General features: G+C 44.0%; 1 protein-coding gene across 5 annotated transcripts; it reads left to right on the top strand.

Annotated features, from left to right (window-relative positions):
- The first annotated feature begins 265 nt into the window (after positions 1-265).
- LOC103112740 (apolipoprotein L3-like) lies at positions 266-19,519 on the top strand. Of its 5 annotated transcripts, none has more exons than XM_060189133.1 (6): positions 266-402; positions 658-723; positions 2,412-2,548; positions 9,339-9,517; positions 14,381-14,507; positions 17,908-19,519. In XM_060189133.1, exons 4-6 carry the CDS (start codon positions 9,508-9,510, stop codon positions 18,968-18,970), a joined length of 1,200 nt encoding a protein of 399 aa, XP_060045116.1. In that variant the 5' UTR covers positions 266-402; positions 658-723; positions 2,412-2,548; positions 9,339-9,507; the 3' UTR covers positions 18,971-19,519. The 5 variants fall into 5 exon arrangements, with proteins under 5 accessions (XP_060045116.1, XP_016043232.2, XP_060045119.1 ...); XM_060189134.1 differs by having other exon boundaries at positions 269-402; positions 661-723; XM_016187746.2 differs by lacking the exon at positions 2,412-2,548.
- The last annotated feature ends 697 nt before the right edge of the window (positions 19,520-20,216 follow it).

Here is a 20,216-nt window from a genome sequence, read left to right as displayed (position 1 = left end):
CCTTGATTGATAGGGGTTTGACAATGAAGGCTAAGTGGTGAGAATTCATAAGAGACCAGCATTCTTTTCTAAATTTTTAAATAACAAGGATGTTGGGAAATTATACAGATGCAGTCTTTGCCCTCAGGTTTTGCCACTCCCTGGGATATTCTCGCAGTGCCCTTTTCAACCAATCCTGTTTTGACACGTCACTCCTGGTTGTTGCCCTATAAAGCCCTTCCACTTCTTCTTGCTCTCTCTCACTCTCGCTCTCTCTTGCCAGGTGGTGAGATAGCGGGGACAGCCATTTTTGGCTGACTCCACGTAGTCTGAACCACCCGTCTGACCCAACAATAAAGATTTGTGTTGCCTCTTTGCTCAATCTCCTCTCTCTCTTCTCGCGGTGCTGCCCGACACCCAATGGTGAATAAGTGCTTTGCTGGAGGGCTGGGGGTGTGCTGGGGAGTCACAAGGAAAAAGGAATGGTCTGGGGATAAGCCCACAGGGTGTCAGAGGCAGGTTTTCCTTTCATAGCCCAAGGCAGGAAGGGCTGAGCCAAGAAGCTGGCTGCTCTGGGGTTGGGGGTCAGCAGAGAGGGCAGATCTGCAGTCTGTGTTGGGTCCTTTCCCAGAAGCAGTGATGAGTTTCACTTTCTTTTTCTTTCTTTAACTTTACAAGCAGGAGACTGTAGCTGCACTAAGAACAACCGGACCCCCTTCCGACTCAGCCAGAGGAGATTTCTTGGTAAGACGGGGAGATCTTCACCCCCCACATCCCGCACACACATACACTCTCTCTAATATTATGATTATTTGATTGACAAGGAAACCAAAGTGCCTAGAGGTTAGATAATGGGCCATAGAGCAAACAACAGCTATTGCCAGAGCTCAGATTCGAACCCCTGTTTGTCCTGCTGTTTCCTCTCCCCATTCCCCACCCTAGCCAGCAGAGGGGGCAGTGGGAGGGACTCACAAAGAGCTGCCCTGGAACCAGCTCCAGCCACCTCCCAGATTGGCTAACACCTGAGCAGGTGTCCCCAAAACGAGTGTGATGCTGGGGTGCTTGTTCTTTGGGGGGATCTGCCAGGCAGCAGCAGAGAAGGGGGAGGGCAGAGGAAGCAGAATTTTCCCCCTTGTGGCCTGGCTTCTTGAGGCCCTGCGAAGAAAGTGACTTGCCCAGAGTCCCAGGACATTAGAGCAAGCAGGAAGATGGCAGGGCTTCTCCTCCTAGGCCCTCTGATGGGAACTGTGGGTGGCCTAAGAACAAGAGGTGGATCTGTGTGTCCTGAAGCAGGGAGAGTGAAGGGCCATTGCTGGGGTGGCGGAGGGGGCTGAGGTCTGCAGCACTTTTCTGGCTTTTTGAAATTGGGGATGGGATGAGGATGGAAGAAAAGAGCCCCCAATAATATATCATAGAAGAGCCAGCAAAATAGCTCACATGGGTAGTGCACCTGTGGTGCCAGGTGCACGCACACTCATATTTTACTCCTGATCCCCTCAGTGTTTGGGGACACCTGGTGCTGACATCTACCTCTCTATCTCTATGTCTATCAACAAAATCATCCCAGAGTGGCAAAGTTCCAATGGCAACAACAACAAAAGTATAATAGTAACACTATTGTTCCTGGATGCCTGGGAAAGACCCAGTAAGACTGATAATTCATCTGCTTCTTCAGACACCACCTTAAAGAGCTTCAGTTAACCAAAGAGGCTGGGGGTGGGGAGCTGGGCTCAGAGGAGGGGACAGTAGGGAGTTTCCTGAGAAGGCACAGGGAACAGAGGCTTGACTGCTTGCTGATTTCCACAGTGTAGTTTTGAAAAGGTTTTAGTTGGTGTGGTTCCCATTATTTCATGGATTCAGTCTCTCACTTCTGAAACTAGATCTGTTTACTTCATTAGTTGTGCTCTATTCTTAGAAGGAGGCTTCCTGTGTATGTGTGTGTTATGGGGGAGGGGTCTCGATTAAAATGAGTATTTTGGAAGTTGTGGAATAGAACATTTTGATGAAAGCAAAGATTCATCACTGAATGGGAGTAGATTTCTTCTCCTGATGCCTAAAGCAGCCAGTGGAAGAAGTAATAGGCAAACTACATTTGTCACCTTAAAATAAAAACCCAGATTCTAGGTGTGTGTGTGTGTGTATTTGTAACAGTGTACTTTCATTTTTGTGTTCGTGCAGAGACAAACCTAAAATCTTTTGAGGGAAAAACACATTTTCCCCCTTTTAAATGACAACATCAGAAAGCCTGTTATAGTATACATTCTTCCCACCAAGGACTTTCCTTCCCAGGAATTTTTTTTATTAGTACTAGATATTTTAAAATAATGAACAAGATAGTGGGATAAGAGGGGTACAATTCCATATAATTACTACCACCAGAGTTCCATATGCACTCCCCTTCATTGGAAGGTTCCCTATTCTTTATCCCTTAGGGAACATGGACCATAGATCTTTATGGGGTGCAGAAAGGGGGATGTCTGACTTCTACAACTGCTTCTCAACTGGACATGGGCATTAACTGGTCGATTCATACTCCCTCCCCAACCTGTTTCTACCTTTCCCAACTGGGGTAAGGTTCTGTGCAGGCTCACTCCTGGTTCTGCCCATCTCCCCGGATCTGTTGGGAGACAGAGGCCAAGATCAGCCCCCACGGGTCCTGGAGCAACTCAGTGTTGCTGTGATGTGCACGGGAGACAAACACTCAGTCAGCCCTGGGAAAAGCCTCGGAGGGCGATTCATTTATTTGAGAGAGAAAGCAAGTATATATATATACACCCATTGCCCAGGTAGAAGGTCAGGGTAATCATTAACCCAAGCACAGAGCAACACAATGCATAGCCTCATGTTGACTTTTAACTTTGATTACAAATGAAGAATTACCATACAAGGTTTTGTTGTTGCTACATGTATTTTTTGTCTATAATACAATTTACTATATTGTTAAGTTACATAAGCTGAAATTGGACTACGTATAGGGGTACCTCTTACAATAAGATCTTACCATATGAGCAGTTTATTATTCATATGAAGGCTTGTCACAGCTGTAATCATTCACCTGTGAAGAAAAAACTTGTACCAAGTTAGAAGTTCACTAGAATTGATAACTCAATGATTAGAATTGGCTTAAATATCTTTATATAATTTTGGAAGGCCTTTTCAACAATAAAAATGATTATCTTTTTAGTATGATTTAAAGCTGCTTAAACAATTTTAGCACAATATTAGAACTTAGTTTATTGTTAGGATCTTAGTAATTTACTTATAGACTTATCACAAGTTTATTTAATTACTTGTTCACACTCATATTTTAGCTGTATTTTATTTCTTATGTAACATCCTTTGAGTGGTTATGAGTAAGAGTGGATATAAAACTTTACTAGGTCTTACACTTTAAAATTCTGGTATGGGTATGCATGTTGGAAAAGCAGAGGCCAGCAGCAAGCCTCGTGTGGCTTGGATATTTATAGTCTTGTTAAAAAAAAAAACCTTACATCTTGAAGGAGCCTTATTTAAAACATAGGCCTTGCAGGCCAAGAAAAACAGCTGGTGTTTAAAGTGCTAAAGTTTTTCTCTGACTCACAGAGCACTCCCCTGCCCAAGGAGAGGGTAGAAACAGGGGACTAGGGAAAGAGAGAGGCAGACTGGGAGTATGGACCGACCAGTCAACACCCATGTTCAGCAGGGAAGCAATTACAGAAGCCAGACCTTCTACCTTCTGCAACCCTCAACGACCCTGGGTCCATGCTCCCAGAGGGCTAGAGAATGGGAAGGCTATCATGGGAGAGGGTGGGTTATGGGGATTGGGTGGTGGGAATTGTGTGGAGTTGTACCCCTCCTACCTTATGCCTTTGTTCACTAATCCTTTCTTAAATTAAAAATTTAAATAAAAAAAAAAAAAAAAACAGGGGAATGGTTGGGGGAGGTTCCAGCCAGAAGGTGGGACTTGTCAATCACTGGCAAGGGGGTTGGGACAGAAGCTCCCACCTCTCTCATTGGTGGAGTTGTCTGTCCAGGGAAGTCTGGTCGGCATGGCATCTAGAACCTGGTGGCTGAAAAGAGAGTTAACATGCAAAGGCAAACAAAATGTTGATCAATCATGAACTTAAAGGCTGGAATAGTGCAGATGAAGAATTGGGGGGTGGTCCATTTTGCAGATAGCTAGTAGTCATATTTTAGTTATATTCCGAAGGGACTGTGGCTATAATAGTTTTTTTTCCCCCGAGTTTGAAATCTGATATACAGGTGGATCCAAGTTATTGTCTGGGGAGATGATGTCATGGCTGGTAAAGGAACAGAAAGCTGGATCAGGGAAGAGAGTTACTCCCTAATATGGGAAAGGGGTATAAATATTGTTGACTGTAAACCCCATCTATTTGATTTGGTCTGGGGCCCATATTCAGCTTAGGAGCCTATGTGACTTCTGCATTCCTGTAGATCTGAGCTCAAGTTCTGTGATCATGAGTAGGAACTTTCCAAGCTGCCTCAATATCGACCCATCTTCTTCAGGTGTAGCATAGAGTATTTTGTCCATCGGGAGGATGGAACATTCTCTACCGTTGTTGATCCAAGTTGAGGGCAAGGTCCTATGGGGGGCCCACATAGGGAAACCCCAATTTCTTCAGCAGATACTATTTACAACTTTTGAGACTCCAGGCTAACAATGGACATTATACCAGCATTACTCCTGTACAGAGATCACTCACCGAAACAGCTTGATTACAGCACTTCAGAGACTCAGGACCCTGCTTGGGGGCCAAATCTGCAGGCTCACTCATGGTTCTGCCCATCCCCCCAGATCTGTTCGGAGACAGAGGTCAAGAGTGGCCCCCACGGTCTCAGAGCAGCTCAGCGTGTCGAGGGCAACGTGTGCAGGGAGACAAACACTCAGTCAGCCCTGGGAAAAGCCTTGGAGGGAGATTCTTTTTTTTTGAGAGAGAAAGCAAGTATATATACCTATTGCTCAGGTAGAAGGTCAAGGTAGTCATTAACCCAAGCACAGAGCAACACAATGCATGGTTGCATGCAGATCTATAAAGTATTTGATCACAAATGAAGAATTACCATACAAGGTTTGGCCACAAACTTCACAATGCATATTTCTATGGGGAAAATTACAGGCACCTCAGGGTAAATTACAGGCACTTCAGAGGAAGGGGGAGGAGGGGCAGTTGAGCAAAATCATATGTGGTGGTTTTCAAGTTAGGCCAAACACAATGTACAGTAATTCATGGCCTTTGTTTTAAGGGGAGAGGAGAGGCATGTGTAGAACAGTAGCCCCCTCTGGGGGAAGCCATCCATCATTAGTTCAAGAGGTCAGGGGGACCTGCTCTTCTCTGTATTAAAGGGAGAGTTGGGGGTCAACTGACTTGAACCTCATGGAAATAATGGCCTGGACTTCCCGGGACAGTGGACCCTATTCCCCAACATTTCTGGAGAGGTGGGGATCAAGGACACATTGGTGAGGTCATCTGCCCAGGGAAGTCAGGTTGGCATTGTGGTAGCATCTGCAACTTGGTGGCTGAAAAACATTAAGATATTGTCACTGGTCATCTCCATCAGAAACAACACAGTAGGCCCCTTTGTGGCCCCCATAAGACCTTGCCCTCAATGTGGATCAACAATGGTAGAGAATGTTCCATCCTCTGAATGGAGGCTGGACAACATACTCTAGCACCTGAGGAATATCAGTCCTGAAATTGGGGCATGCTGGAACATTCCTACTCATGACCCCAGAATTTGAGCTCATACCTACAAGGATGCAGAGGTGACATAGGCTCCTAAGCTGAATATGGGCCCCAGATCAAATCGATGGGGTTTACAGTCCTAAAATAAACCTACTAGTTATCTCCAAAATGGAGACCCCAAATCTTCTGCACTATTCCAGCCTTTAAGTTCATGAGTAGTCAGCTTTTGGGGTATCTCTCTCTCTCTCTCTCCGGTGGGGTGGTCTCCAGGGGAAAGGTAACGGGCTGGTTATTTCTCGCCCATGACAGGGGTGACACGAAGTAAAAGACACCAGGGGACTCTTAGCATGCCTAGAATCCTAGAATCCGTAGAATCCTAGAGTCCTTTTATTAGCAAAGTGGACATGAGTTAAATAGAAAAGCAACGGAGGTAATTATTGTTGAAATATGTCAGAAATTACAGGTTTCTTAACAGTCAGCATGCCCCTAAGGTAGGGGGCTGGTATGACAAGAATTGATGAGATACAAGACAGTTATTCTCCATGACACAAGCAACTTAATTATCCAAAGGTATTTGAGAGAAGCATAGGGGTTAAACCCGTAGGGTGAAACAGAGAGAAGATGAATATCAAAAAGGCCATATAGTTTGGAATTTCTCTTGTCTGGGGTCTGAGGTGTGTGATGAAGTGTGTGATAAGTTGTGTTCTTCTGTGATCAGAAGGTGACTTTGAATAAGTGAATCTGTGGCCATGTGGCCTGCAGTTAATGGAGGGAAGTATTGGAGTTTCTGTGGGCCTGAGAGTCAAGAAGGAAAGAACCAAGTCTGAGTTTCCCCCCTTATGCTCACCTCGGTTGAGAGAGACTTACTAAGAGGTTATCTTCTCAGACCTCCATCCAAGGATGGGGGTGGTTCTTCCTAAGCTCTATCAGGCTTACACATGGTCCCAACAGTCAGCAATATGTTTGGCTTTATATGTTAACTGTTTTTTCAGCCACCAGGTTCCAGATGCTACCATGATGCCAACCAGACTTCCCTGGGAAGATGACCCCATCCGTGTGTCCTGGAGCCCCACTTCCTCAGAGCCCTGCCCCACTAAGGAAAGAGAGAGACAGGCTGGGAGCATGGCTCAATCTGCCAATGCCCAAGTTCACCGGGGAAGCAATTACAGAAGCCAGACCTTCCACCTTCTGCACCCTATAATGATCATGGGTCCATACTCTCAGAGGGTTAAAGAATAGGAAATATATCAGTGAAAGGGATAGGATAAGGAGTTATGGTGGTGGGAATTGTGTGGAGTTGTACCCTCTCTTATCCTATGGCTTTATCAGTGTTTCCTTTTTATAAATAAAAATTAAATAATAAAAAGATATAAATCAGAATACATTGTTTAATAATCAGGAACTTAAAGGTAAGAATATAGCAGAAGAGATTTGGAGGTCTTTATGTGGAAGAAGCTAGGAAGTCTATTTTAGGTATTTTCCGAGGATCCTGTGACTTTATGGATTTTTGCCTGAGCCTGGTAGCTAACATGCAGGTGAGCTAAAGGTGTTGTCTGGAGATATAATATCAGATTTGGAAACAGGACTAGAAAGCTGGCTCAGGGCAGAGTGTAGCTCCCAAATATGGGAAAAGTATATTAATACCGTTAACTGTAAGTCCCATCAATCTGACATAGGTCCCATGTCTATTCGTACCACAGAAGCCTGTGTAACCTCTGCATCTCTTTTGGGCGGCACTATGAATCCACTGTTCCTGGGGGGCATTTTTTCCCTTTTATTGGATAGGACAGAGAAACTGAGAAAGGAGGGGGGATAAAGGGGGAGAGAAACACCTGTAGCCCTGCTTCACAGGCTGTGAAGTTGGAGAGCTGGGAGCTTGAACTGGGATCCTTGTGGGTGCTTGCACTTAGTACTATGGGCCCTTAACCGCTTGTGCCACCGCCTAACCCCTTAATATAGTTCTTCCCTATTAATGTGGCCCCTATATTTCTATGAATTTCCAGCTTGTCACTTTTACTGCATTCCCTTCTGATAACTTGTCTGTTATTTGACTATCAACTTCTTAGTTGACCCACGTTCTGTTCAGGAGCACATTTTTTCAAATCCACTTGTTGAGATTTTTCTGATTTCTATTTTCTTGTGAATGTGTAACCTTAGACACTTATTTATTAAGGCTGTTAATATGTTAAGTCATGACATATGGTCAGTTCTCAAAAATGTTCCATGTGCACTTGAGCAAGAATATATTTTCACTGTGGTTCAAAGTTTCTCTCTACATCCTAAGTCTGTTTACCTATTGCTTTGTTTAAAGACACTTTCATTGTGGTTATTTCCCCACATTGTGGATCTGTCTTTTGACAAAACTGGTGTGTTAAGATCCCTGAGACTTCACTTTTGAATGAAAAGAGACATTTTAAAATAAACATATGTGGATGAATACTTCTGCATGTTTAAGAAAATAGAGGATAAACATCAGAAATATGCATTTTGGATTGGTTAGACTGGGTCCCTGTGCTGGCGCCGGCACTCTCGTGGCTCTTAGGGGAGCCAAAACATTCTAATAATATTCTCTATTTTTATTTACTATTTATTTTTTAAAACAAAATCATTTTATTTCACTTTCTGAGTCCCATTGCAGTCTCTTCAGCAGCAGACCGCTCACACCCACAGGCAGGAGCAGCTATGCAGAAGCACAGACCCGGGGTCCAAAGCCCGATGCTGGCCCCTGCTGCCCAGGAGACCCTGTGCCTGGCTGCTCAGGAGTTCCGGGCGCCCCCAGCTGGATGTAAGGTCTGTCTGCACGCAGCTCTCAGCCTGGCTGCTCAACGCCCTGCCACCTGCATGCAGAGCAGAGCAGAGCACAGGCCTGTGAGACGCAGGAGCCCCCAAATACTGTTTATTTACTTTTATGGTATACAGTCAATAGTAAAATACCAGTGTTTGTACATGCGTAACATTTCTCAGTTTTCCATATAACTATCTAACCTCCTCTAGGTCCTCTTCTGCCATCATGTTCCAGGACCCAAACCCTCTCCCTGCCCCCAGGACCCAAACCCTCTCCCTGCCCCCACTCCTCCCCAGCAGAGTCTTTTACTTTGAGGCAATACACCAAATCCAGTCCAAGTCATGCTTTGTGTTTTCCCTTTTGTTCTTATTTTTCAACTTCTGTCTATGTATTTTCTGTTTTTAAGTTGGAGCCCCAGAGCACCCAACTCATGCAGAGTGTCCCAGTATGTAATGAGGGAGCATGGAAAGGGCCTCATACATAAAAAAGAAATATAGAAAGAAAGAAGCCACTGGAACATATTAGAAATTGCTGGCTAGTCAATAAAAATATCCCAAATTAAATCATTTCCAGAACATTCCTTTCCATGGACACTATCTGCTCTTTATCTAGTTTTCTTCTTTCTAGTTTTCTCCTTATCTAATTATTTTCTTCTTATGCCCTCACAGTACAAGACTCTGACTTGACTTGGAAGTGAGCTCTAGTAATATGAGTAAGCTTCTTTCAATAGTATCTGCCAGAGCCCAGGAGTCAGGGAAACACACTGGGTTGAAATGTATATTTCAGAGCCTGTGGCCATCTTGGAGAGATGCTCTGGACACTTGCCCCTCACTGTCCCTGTGGCATAGCTGACTCATGTCCTATCCTACAATTTGTTTCTTCCTCCCCAGGGAGAAGCAACACCTCTTCCCAGCCTGGACATAGACTGAGGAGCTGTCAGACAGAGTATTAAGATCCTGCTGCTGCTGGCAACATGAACTCAAAAGATGGTGCAGACAACTCAAGTAGTAGCTTCCTCTTTCCTGGCCAGCTTCTCCTGGAGACAGAGAACTGCTGGTGATGCCTCCAGGTTGAGTTAACCTCAGACTATCAAGAATGGAGAAAGGGTGTGATGAATGAGTGACTGGATCCCCCAAGAGGACTCAATGGGGGGGAGTCTGTCACTTGAGAGTGCTTGCTTTCTCCCCCCCTGCTGCCCATCAAATGGCCCAGTGTGGGTTGGGACAGCCCACTGCAGTGGGAAACAGCAGAAGGGGAGGAGAATAGGGATCTGAAGGAGGATGACTTGGGGTGGAGCAAGGACAGAAAAGAGACCAGCAACCTGGGAACCTGGGAGGCTTCTTCTGCCCTCTGACACCACAGGACAAACATACTACCCTGGGGCATTGCCAAAGACCTGACCTCTCTACAAAGGTCAGTGGCCTCTGAACTGGTCCCTGGTTTGGCCTTTGCCACCTCCCACCTGTGTGGTAGCTTTTTTTTTTTTTTTCAAAGACCCTAGAGAGGCCCTGCTCTGCTCATTCTCCCATCCTACATATACTGAACAGAAAACACAGAGGTGTTAGGCTGTATTTTTCCTCCATCTAGACCCTGGTTTCTTTTCTGCCTTTACTGAAGCAGGGAAAAGAACAATGAAAACAATGCATTTTTTTAACCCACCTTTCCCAGAACACTTTCTTTTCTCTCAGTGATACACTTGACAACCAAAGCAAATGCTCTCAGGAGCTGCCTGGCTATTGAAGGGTAAGGGAGAGGAGGACCAATCAGAAACTGGAAGTACCCCATCAAGTTATTGTAGCCCTCATTAGAGGACTAGTATGGATAGATTTCATAAAATAAATGTTCTCTCCGAAACAAGGCCACCTCTTCTTTAATAATTGGGTCAGCTTGGGTCATAGGTGCCAATGAGATCATGTCCCCCAAGACCAGCTTGGAGGAGAGGAAATACTGGTTGACTTCAAGGGCCAGAGCCCTGAGTCCAGCCTCACCCACCTACTAAAGTCTTTCTCTCCCATCGTGCCTGGCTAGTGTGGAGGTGCCTCTTCCCGGGCACGTACTCTCTGGGTTGGAGAGAATTTGACTGGAGCCAGCCTGGGCTGCTACTTAGTCAGTGACTCGAGGGAGATGACTCAGGAACCAAATACGTAGTGGCGAGACAATGCAAAATCCTTATTGATCAGACAGCCAAGGCTTTTAAAGGGCAGACCCGGAAATGGCAAGTCAGAAACGGAAATGGCTAGGAAAGGGGCAGAGAAAGGCAGAAGGAGTCTGGGAAGGTAGAAACTTCCTTTAGCAACTGTTGCGAGGGTTTTAACTGGTTTTAATATTATCCTGCAGGCAGAGAGGGTCTTGAGGGTAGAAAGAAGATAGATCAAAGGAATGGAATGGATGGGGATCTTTCAGGCAAAACAATGATTATGTAGATAGGCCATAGTATCATGAATTCAGGGTGCTTTGTGAGCCCTGCCAAGCTCAACTACATCCTCACAATTTGCCGACATCTCCCCCTTTCTTTTTATCTAATGGCCATAGTATCAGGAATGCAGGGTGCTTTGTGAGGCAGGGAGTCTGATAAGACAGGGCAAACCTTTGGGGTTATTCCTGTCTCTCCTTGCTCAACCTCTCAGTAGAGAGAGAGACTGACAGGATAGATGCACTCCTCAGGTCAAACCCTGCCAGGCTCAACCACATCCTCACAATTTCCCGACACCATTGCCTGTCTTAGAGAACTCATAATTACTCAATTGTTGAAAAGGGTATACCACATTTTTGCACATAGAAACACAGAAACATAGAAAGGAGACTGGCAACCAGGGAGGTTTCTCCTGCCACCTGACACCACATGACAAGCATACTACCCTGGAGCATTGACAAGAGAACTGGCCTGTCTACAAGGGTTAGTGGCCTCTTATGTTTTTATTTTAACTACTTAATATTTGTTTACAAAATTACAAGATAACAGGGGCACAATTCCACACTGTTCCCAGCAGCAGAATGCAGTCTCTTCAGTGGAAACCAGAGTACTTCTTCCAAGGTCACAGACATGGGTTGATTATTGTTTCTGTAACTATCTGTGGAGTTATGTTCTTTTATTTATTTTTATTTATTTTTAATTTTTATAAAAAGGAAACACTGACAAAACCATAGGATAGGAGGGGTACAACTCCACATGGAGTTATGTTCTTATGGGATGTTTTGTCCACGAAACATCACTAAACCTCTAAATAAGGATCTCATATACTTCTAAAAATAATATTCATGTATTTTTCCTTTTCTTTATTTTTTAAAAGAGAAAAAGAGAAGAGAGAGGGACACCATAGCACCAAAGGTACCTTTCATGTGATGGGGACTCAGTTCACTATGTATCTAATGGGTATAGGTAAGTGCCCCCAGATAGAAGGCAGCCGTATCTGGTGGTTGGTTCCTGTTTTGCACCTTGAGTTACTTGGATATGTTCTGCCACCCACAGACCTAAACTGGAATAGGCAGGTTAGAAAATGAATGAATGAGGGCAGGTTAAATAGTTCATTTATATAGTGTGCTGATTTGCCATGTGTGCCACCCAGGTTTGAGCCCACATCCCCATTACATGAAAGGTTAGTGGCCTCTTAACTGGCCCCTGGTATGGGCCTTTGCCACCTCCCACTTGTGTGATCTAGAGTTCCTTACCAACCTCACCTGCTAATGAAAATAGTATCACCCAGTGTCATTATGGGTCAAAGGTAATGTGTGTAGCTGACTGGTCAGTGCCTATCACATAGCATGTTTCCCAAATGTTAAATCTGTTAGCTCCTAGTGGCAAACTCCCCCTCTAATTCCGACATTACCTAGAGGCTGTGTTTGGGTATCTGCCCTCAGATTCTAATGCTAAGCACTTGCTAACCAGGTGTGGTAGCAAACCTTCAAGAGCCCCTGCTCTGATCATTCTCCCATTCTGTCCATACTCATCAGAAAACACAGAGGTGTTAGGCTGTAGTTTTCCTTCCATTTAGACCCTGGTTTCTTTCTGCATTTAGTGAAGCAGAAAGAACAATGTGTGGTCCAGGAGGTGGTGCTGTGGATAAAGCATTGGACGCTCAAGCATAAAATCCTGAATTCGGTCCCTGGCAGCACATGTACCAGAGTGATGTCTGGATATTTCTCTCTATCCTCCTTTCTCACTAATGAATAAATAAAATCTTCAAAAAAAAAGGACAATGCAAACACACAATGTATTTTTTTCATTCATTTTTTTTCAGAAATCTTTCTTTTCTCTCACTGATACACTTGGCAACCAAAGCCAACATAGTCATATTGAAAAGTAAGGGAGGAGAAGACCAATTAGAAACTGGAAGCTTCTCCTCAGGTTACTGTGCCCTCATCAGAGGACCACAATGGGTAGATTCCATAAAATACATATTCTCTCAGAAACAAGGCCACCTCTTCTTTAATAAATAGGCCAGCTTGGATGCACAGGTGCCAATGAGATCTAGTCTCCCCAAGACCAGCCTGTAGGAGAGGAATTACTGTTGACCTAAAGGGTCAGAGTTCAGAGTCCAGCCCCACCCAACTACTGAAGTCTCTCTTTCCCACTGCCCTTCTTAGAGGACCCATAATTATTCAGTTGTTGGAAAAGGCATAACACATTTTTGCACAGAGAAGCACAGAAAAAAAATGTCATGATTTTTCTGACAACCCAATAAGAGGAATCCTCGTTTCATGGTAGTTTTACTCAGTTGTGTACAGTTTGTATCATTATTTTTCAATATTATAGTAACAACCCACCACATATATACTACAGACAGCAATGCAGAAAGTACAGGAAGTTTTTAAACATTAAGGAGCTTTAAATTATGAGAAAAAAGTTATCTGACAGCTGGTTTTGTTATAAAGTCTTGAACTTTCTAGCTGCCCAACCACTTATTTTTCCTTTCTGTGAATGAAAATAATAATGACCCATAGACTTTTTTATTTTATTTTATTTTTTAGCAGAGCACTGTTCAGCTCTGGCTTATGGTGGAGCGGGGGATTGAACCTGGGACTTTGGAGCCTCAGGCATCAGAGTCTGTTTGCATAACCATTATGCTATCTACCCTCCACCTGACTCATAGACTTTTAGGGTGAAGCTTTGGCAACCTAGTTTCAGGAAACTTGCTTGCACCCAGGAAACAAATACTAACGCAAAATACTCAATGAATTTCATCCAAGCACAGCTGAGATTCCTGATAAAGAAAACACCTCTTTGTATGGACATCAGGAACAGGGAGAACAGCAGGAACCTGCCTTTCCTTGTAGTCAGAGGATCATACAGTCCTAACACCACTCATCTCACTTAGTGTGAGCAAACATTTATTTCACTGTGGAAATATGGTCGCTTCTGTTTACAGGATGCCATACCTGCCCGGCTAAAGTGGTAAGAGCTATTCCCTCTGTGACTTTTATCTCCTTCTAAGAATAATAGTTTTGAACAAATATTATGTTCTATCATGCAGATGCCAGGAATTTGACCATTAGTGTTTCAGGGTAAAAGTGCAAGATCAAAAGTGCAGATTTGGTTCGTGGTAACACTTGTCTTCCTAATCAATCTTCACATTGTGTTTACCTTCTGTGTGTGGAGAGAGAGAATGAGGAGGGGAGTGAAGAAAGACAAGACTGAGGTAGAAAAACTCAGTTTTTGTTTTTTCTTAGAATGCCAGTCTCATCAGGATTGGGTCTGACACTGATGTCTGCATTTATCTTCACCTCTTTAATCCTCATTTCTAAGTATAATCATCTGGGAGATTAGGAATAAAACATATGAATCTTGGAGGAGGGTGATACATTTAAGTTCACAACAACAGGTAGCTCCATCTAAAGGACCCAAGAAACAGCTGCTCGGGGAGACGAGGACTTAGTCACCTGAGACTTAGTACCCCAGTGTCCTCTAACCTTGTTCTTTGTTCTTTACATCCAGAGTCCAACAGCTCTATTGAGGATGCAGCTAGATACATTCAGAATGCCATGTGCAGAGAAGACCTGCAACTCTTTCTGGCTGACAGACATGCTTGGAAGAATTTTGTGACTGAGGCCAAATTATCCAGGTATCCTCTGGGGGACCAGGGTGTCACTCAGATCTCCCTCCCTGGGCTAGTTCTGCATGTGCAGGCACGACTCCAGCACCTGAGGATTCTGGCTGAGTTGAGGCAGCTCCTTCTGCAAAGCCGAGGACGTCCTGCCCTCCATATCATTCATCTGTTGAGAGAGAACAGCCCCTATGTGAGATGGGGGTAGCTTATGTGACCTTGGGCCAGGAATTTACCCATTCCTGCCTCAGTTTCTTCATCTGCTTAGTGCTGCAGTGAGGGACCTGCAATAATGGTGTAAAGAACTTTTCATGGTTGGCATGTAGTCGGTGCTCCATCTTGAATACTTCCTAGGTGCTTCCTGGAAAGAAAGAGGGTAGTCGATAGTTTTATTCCTGAATTAAAAGGAAATTAGTTCCTCCTTTAGGAATAAATATAAAAAAGAAAATCCTAGAATAGTGTATGTACCTGAGGATTCTGGCAGTCACCCTCTCCCCACCACCACCACCACTCTTGGGAATCACACAAACTCTGCAGAATCCTTTTAATCCTGAAGGTAGAAAGACTGCAGTGGGTTTGGAAGGAGCCAGTGAGGATTCTGACTCTATCCCTGGGAAGATCTAGGTCTCTGGAATTGTGATTGGTAGTTTCAAATTCAACACATGTCCAGTGAGGATACAATTCAATGTGAGGGGATAACAGCAAAGGACTTAGAGTGAACTGTCACCACAGTTCACAGAGGTGGAAAACCATGTCTGATCATCCTCTCAAAGGCCTGGACCAGTGTCAGAGTTGGGATGGGGATGGAGTAGGTTGGAGGACTGTTAGGAAGGCTTGGTTAGCACAGCCGGGTCTAGGGTGGTGATGGGGTCTTCAGCAGAGACCTCGAGGAGGCATGGGGTCTTAATGGGAGAGAGGGCATTTCTTCCTTTCCTGATTTGACCCCATCGTTGATGGACGTGAATGCACCTGAGTTTTTGTGTCCTCCACATCCCCTCTGGAGCCATTCAGGATCCTCTTCTATTCTGAATGAGTAGCTGATCTGCGGGGAAGCCATGTGGCTAGTGATAGTTTCTGTAGTCACAGGGGTGGCTTTTCATTTTGTATGATTTGGCAGAAGCCAAGGAGACTGTAAATCTCCTCCAAAAAGGGAAGTACACCCTCTAGTGGATGCCCAAAAGCAAGTCTTCTCAGACTTGGCATTTCATAGAGCTACTTCTTAACATTTCTTGAATATTTAAAAAGTTTTTTTTTTTTACAGTTGCACATGACTTGAGTGTTTATGTACACAAAGCTGTCACCAGCTGTGACTAACAAGGATACCCAAAGGCCCAGTGCTTGATGGGAAGTTGAAAGGCAGAGAGGAGGGGTGAGAAAGTCCCAGTAAAACCAATGGTTTCCTTGTCACTAGAGCCATGGCAGGGATCAGTGACTGTCAGCGGGCAGGTCACTGTCTAAAACAGCTGGAGGAAAGCACATCTCCCACTCTGGCACGTCTCCCAAATGCCCCTGGAGTCTGATCATTCTCCACATGGACGACAGTTTATGAAACAAAACAGACACAGGCTGAAATTAATAAAGGGAGAAACTGAAAGTTTACAGCGTCTCACATATGACACTTTAATTGTCCCGAAACATCACTGTTCTTTATTCAATGTGCAACAGTGTGCATGGCAGTGCCTGTCAGGATATATGATCACAGAAGAGGAAAAAAAAATCTGACATTGTTGAAAGCATACAGAAAAGGTATCCAGGACTAGTGTGACAAATGTCAAGACTGCTGACATAGTGGAGAGAGATTGGACCAAATGCATCAAAGACATGTGGGAATATGTAGCCAACAAGCTGAATGAGAGCAGGTATGGACGAAGGTGATCAGAGCAGCGTCGGGAACAGGCAGATCCTTGTTAACATGCCACTCAAGGGTTTTCAACATCACAGCTTAAGGGGGAGGGATTTGACCTGATATCACAAGTGATGTATGTTAAGAGTGGAGGAGAGTTTTGATAAAATGGATTAGCTGGATTCTTTCTTATTTTTTGCCTCCAGGGTTATCGCTTGGCTTGGTGCCAGTGCTATGAATCCACAGCTCCTGGAAGCCATTTTTTCCACTTTATTCAATAGGACAGAGAGAAATTGAGAGGAGAGGGGAGACAGAGAGAGAGAGAGAGAGAGAGAGAGAGAGAGAGAGAGAGAGAGATAGACACCTGGAGACCAGATTTGTCAGCTGTGAAGCTCCCCTCCCCCCCCCACCGCATGTGGGGAGCAGGGGCTTGAACTGGGTTCTTGCTTGGGTCTTTGTGCTTAGTACTATGTGCACTTGACTGGGTGGACCACTGCCCAGCCTCCTGGATTCTTTTTAGAACAAGGTAGCACAATCTGTTAAGAACAGAAGATAGGGGATGGAGTGGGATATGGAGTTTCGGTGATGGGAATTATGTGGAAATGTACCCCTCTTATCCTATGGTCTTGTCTTACCAGTGTTTCCATTTTATAAATAAAACCTAAAAGAAAAAAAAAGAACAGATGATAGATGCCAGTTCAAGGCAGAGGAAGGCTCAGAAGAAACTAAGATTAAGATTTCCTGTTTCAGAATTTTCATGGTCACATTCGACTTGCTTACCTACCCTGTGGTCCCCAGGGCCAAGGGCAGATCTGTACTAGTAAGATAATTGTTCACCACACAAGAATATTCTTTGAATGAAGGTGTTACTGTCACAATACCCCTTCCTGTCCACCTGCAGGTTTAGTCTTCTATCAACACCTGCTGTTGTGATAGTGCTGACCTGCCCTTGAGTAGAGAGATTTCTTTTGAATTTTCAGTGCAGTGCTAGAGATTGTGCCCAGGGTCTGACACATGTACTCTAATTTGGCACCTCCTTCCTAGCCCAGTTTTATTGTATTTTTATGAAAGAGTGAGATAGAGACAAAGAGACACAGCAATGCTCTGCCTCCCGTGGAATTCTACTTATTTTCCCTTTGGGGCTCTCATGTCGTGAGAGATAAAATCCAAGTTTATACAATTGCAAACTATGTGCTCTAACTACTGGGCTTCCTCCCTGATTTTCCAGGATGATTATGATTATTATTTTTAACTTTGTTTAAGGTTTGATGGATGGTTACACTACAATTGTTGATACATGGAACAAAAATATGTCCTTACCAAATATCAACTTCTCCCTAGCATCTTTAGTGACATTTATGTATTCATCCCTTGATTGAATATCTAGTGTGAAGTGTCTACACTAGAGCATGTGGAGTATGCAGCATTCAATTACACAAAACTGCTTACATTGGCAAAATCTTTTCTATTTGAGGTATAGTAAGGGTTCTGTGATCAGTGCAGGATAGACTCATTGAGCCCACTTTACAGATGAGCAGACAGGCTGTGCTAATCACCTGAACTTCATCATTACAGGGATGAGGCCGGAGCACTGTATGGATATCTGAAGGATCCAGAGACAGAGAAAGAAGGCATGGAAGACAGAAACATGTTGTGGCTGTGGCTGCGGTTATCCTTTGTGTTTGGGCTAGGGTTATTCTTGGTGTTATGGTTAGATTTAGGACTAGGGTTGAAGTTATTCTTAGTGTTAGGGTTAGGATTAGGACTAGGGTTAGTATTAGGGTTTGGGTTGCCGTCAGGACTGAAATTACTTTCAGCAAAAGGAAACAAAAGAGAGGAAGAAGAAATGATCCAAAAAGAGAAGGCATATAGGCTTATGTTTTTGGAGGAGTATCCTTTTGTCAAACAAAAACTTAAAAAGCGCATAGCTGAGCTCCGTGCCCTGGCAGACAGGGTAGATAAGGTTCATAGGAACTGTGTCATCTCCAGTGTGGTGACCAATGCTACTGGCATTCTCTCTGGCATCTTGACTTCCAGTAGTCTAACTCTGGCACCTAGGAATGCAGAGGTCAGTCTGAAACTGTCAGCAACTGGAATGGTGCTTGAAACCGCTGCTGCCATTGGCAGCTTAACCACCAATATGTTGAAGCACTCTAGCATGTCATCAACAGAAGCTGAATTCAGGCGCTTGACATCAACTAACATTAGCCAAGAAATGGTGAACATGGAAACTGGACATGACAATGTTCCCAACATGATTCATTTGAGAAATACTTTTATGAGAGGTATGAAGGGTATTGAGAAGAACATCCATGCTATCAAGTTGGCCAAAGAGTCTAGTCGCTTAGTTCCCCGTGCCAAACGAGTCATGACCAGTGGAGTGATCTCAGCCCCAAAAAGGAGGCAGGTAGAGAAAGCTTTTGGAGGCACTGTTCTGGCAATGTCAAAGGAAACTCGGATGTTGGGCATAGCCAATGCAGCAAACTTAGTTCTGTTTGATGCATACAACTTTGTGCAAGAGTCAAAGCACTTGTATGAGGGGGCAAAGACAGAGTCAGCTGAACAGTTGAGGCAGTGGGCCCATGAGCTGGAGTTGAAGTTGGAGCAGCTCGAACAAATCCATGCGAGACTGCAATAGGAGTCACTCGTGGTGGGTGGCACAGGAAGGAGGGCTGTGTGGTTAAAAAAGTTGTAGTCTTACCTTGTTGGGGAGACAGAAAAGCATGAAACAAAGATTATGAAATTGTAAGTTGATTCTTTTTCTAGCATTTACTCTTGCTTGTTTTACCCATTTTCCTTTGCTTTGCCCCAGTGAATAATGTTGCATGTAACGTTATAAGTTTTACATGTGTACAGATTTGGCTCCATCTCATAATTTAATGTATAGAAGGCACAACATTTATCACTCTTGAAATAGTGTCTAATGGCTTTGATTTCTACATCATCAATAATGATTTCATAGGGTGTTAATGTCTCAGAAGTTGGGATTTTAAGATTTGAAACTTTAGGTTCCAGGCAGTGGCACACATAGTTCAGTGCTCACATCACAGTGTGCAAGGAGCCAGGTTCAAGCCCTTGCTCCCCACCACAGGCAGTGAAGCTTGCTGCAGGTGTCTCTCTCCCTCTTCATCTCCCCCCGCCCTCAATTTCCCCTCTGTCTCTTTCCAATAATAAATAAATATTAAAAATAGACATGACCCCACACCTGTGTACATCTAATTTTTGATAAGGGGCCCCAAACTATTAAATGGAGGAAGGAGGGTGTCTTCAATAAACGGTGCTGGGAAAACTGGGATGAAATGTGCAGAAGAATGAAACTGAACCACTTTAGCATGGAGCTGGGCTGCTACCGGGTTCTGATGGATTCCTTGATCATGATGCTAAGTACAGGGAGGTTTCCTCAGTTCAGGGCTTGTTCACTGTAAAAATATGAATTTTTTGGAGTGAGATAGTGACTTATGGGAACCTGGGCACCGTCTTTTCCTAAGACCAAGTACTGTCTTGTCATCAACATGAAGCTCATAAACCAATATGGCATTTCTCCTGGGAGTTTTTTTTTTTAATACATCCCATCCTTTTAAAACTTTTCTTCTTAAAGGTCTTCACATTGACAGTTGTTGCTGTCTTTTCTGATGAATGACATTCTCACAGGGGCGAAGTGACATCTCATTATTGTCTTTCTTTGCATTTCTCTGACAGTCAGTGACCTGGAGCAATGTTTCATATAAATATTCTATTCATATCCTCTCTCCACTTTTGAATTGGGTCATTTGCTTTTCTGTTGCTAAATTTGGTGAGAGCTTTATATATTTTGGTTATTATCCTCTTGTCTGATATATGGCATGTGAAGAACTTCTGTATTCTGAGAGGAATCTCTTTGTTTG

This window comes from Erinaceus europaeus, chromosome 4 (assembly GCF_950295315.1).
Source record: "Erinaceus europaeus chromosome 4, mEriEur2.1, whole genome shotgun sequence".
Taxonomy (NCBI): Eukaryota; Metazoa; Chordata; class Mammalia; order Eulipotyphla; family Erinaceidae; genus Erinaceus; species Erinaceus europaeus.
Note: the sequence above shows the minus strand (reverse complement) of the source record. Positions and strands in the feature narration are given on the sequence as shown.

Bases quoted from the DNA above. Each gene is read 5' to 3' on its own strand.
- LOC103112740 (XM_016187746.2), top strand. The intron at 14,508-17,907 runs GTATCCTCTGGG...TCATCATTACAG, and splicing joins ACTGAGGCCAAATTATCCAG to GGATGAGGCCGGAGCACTGT.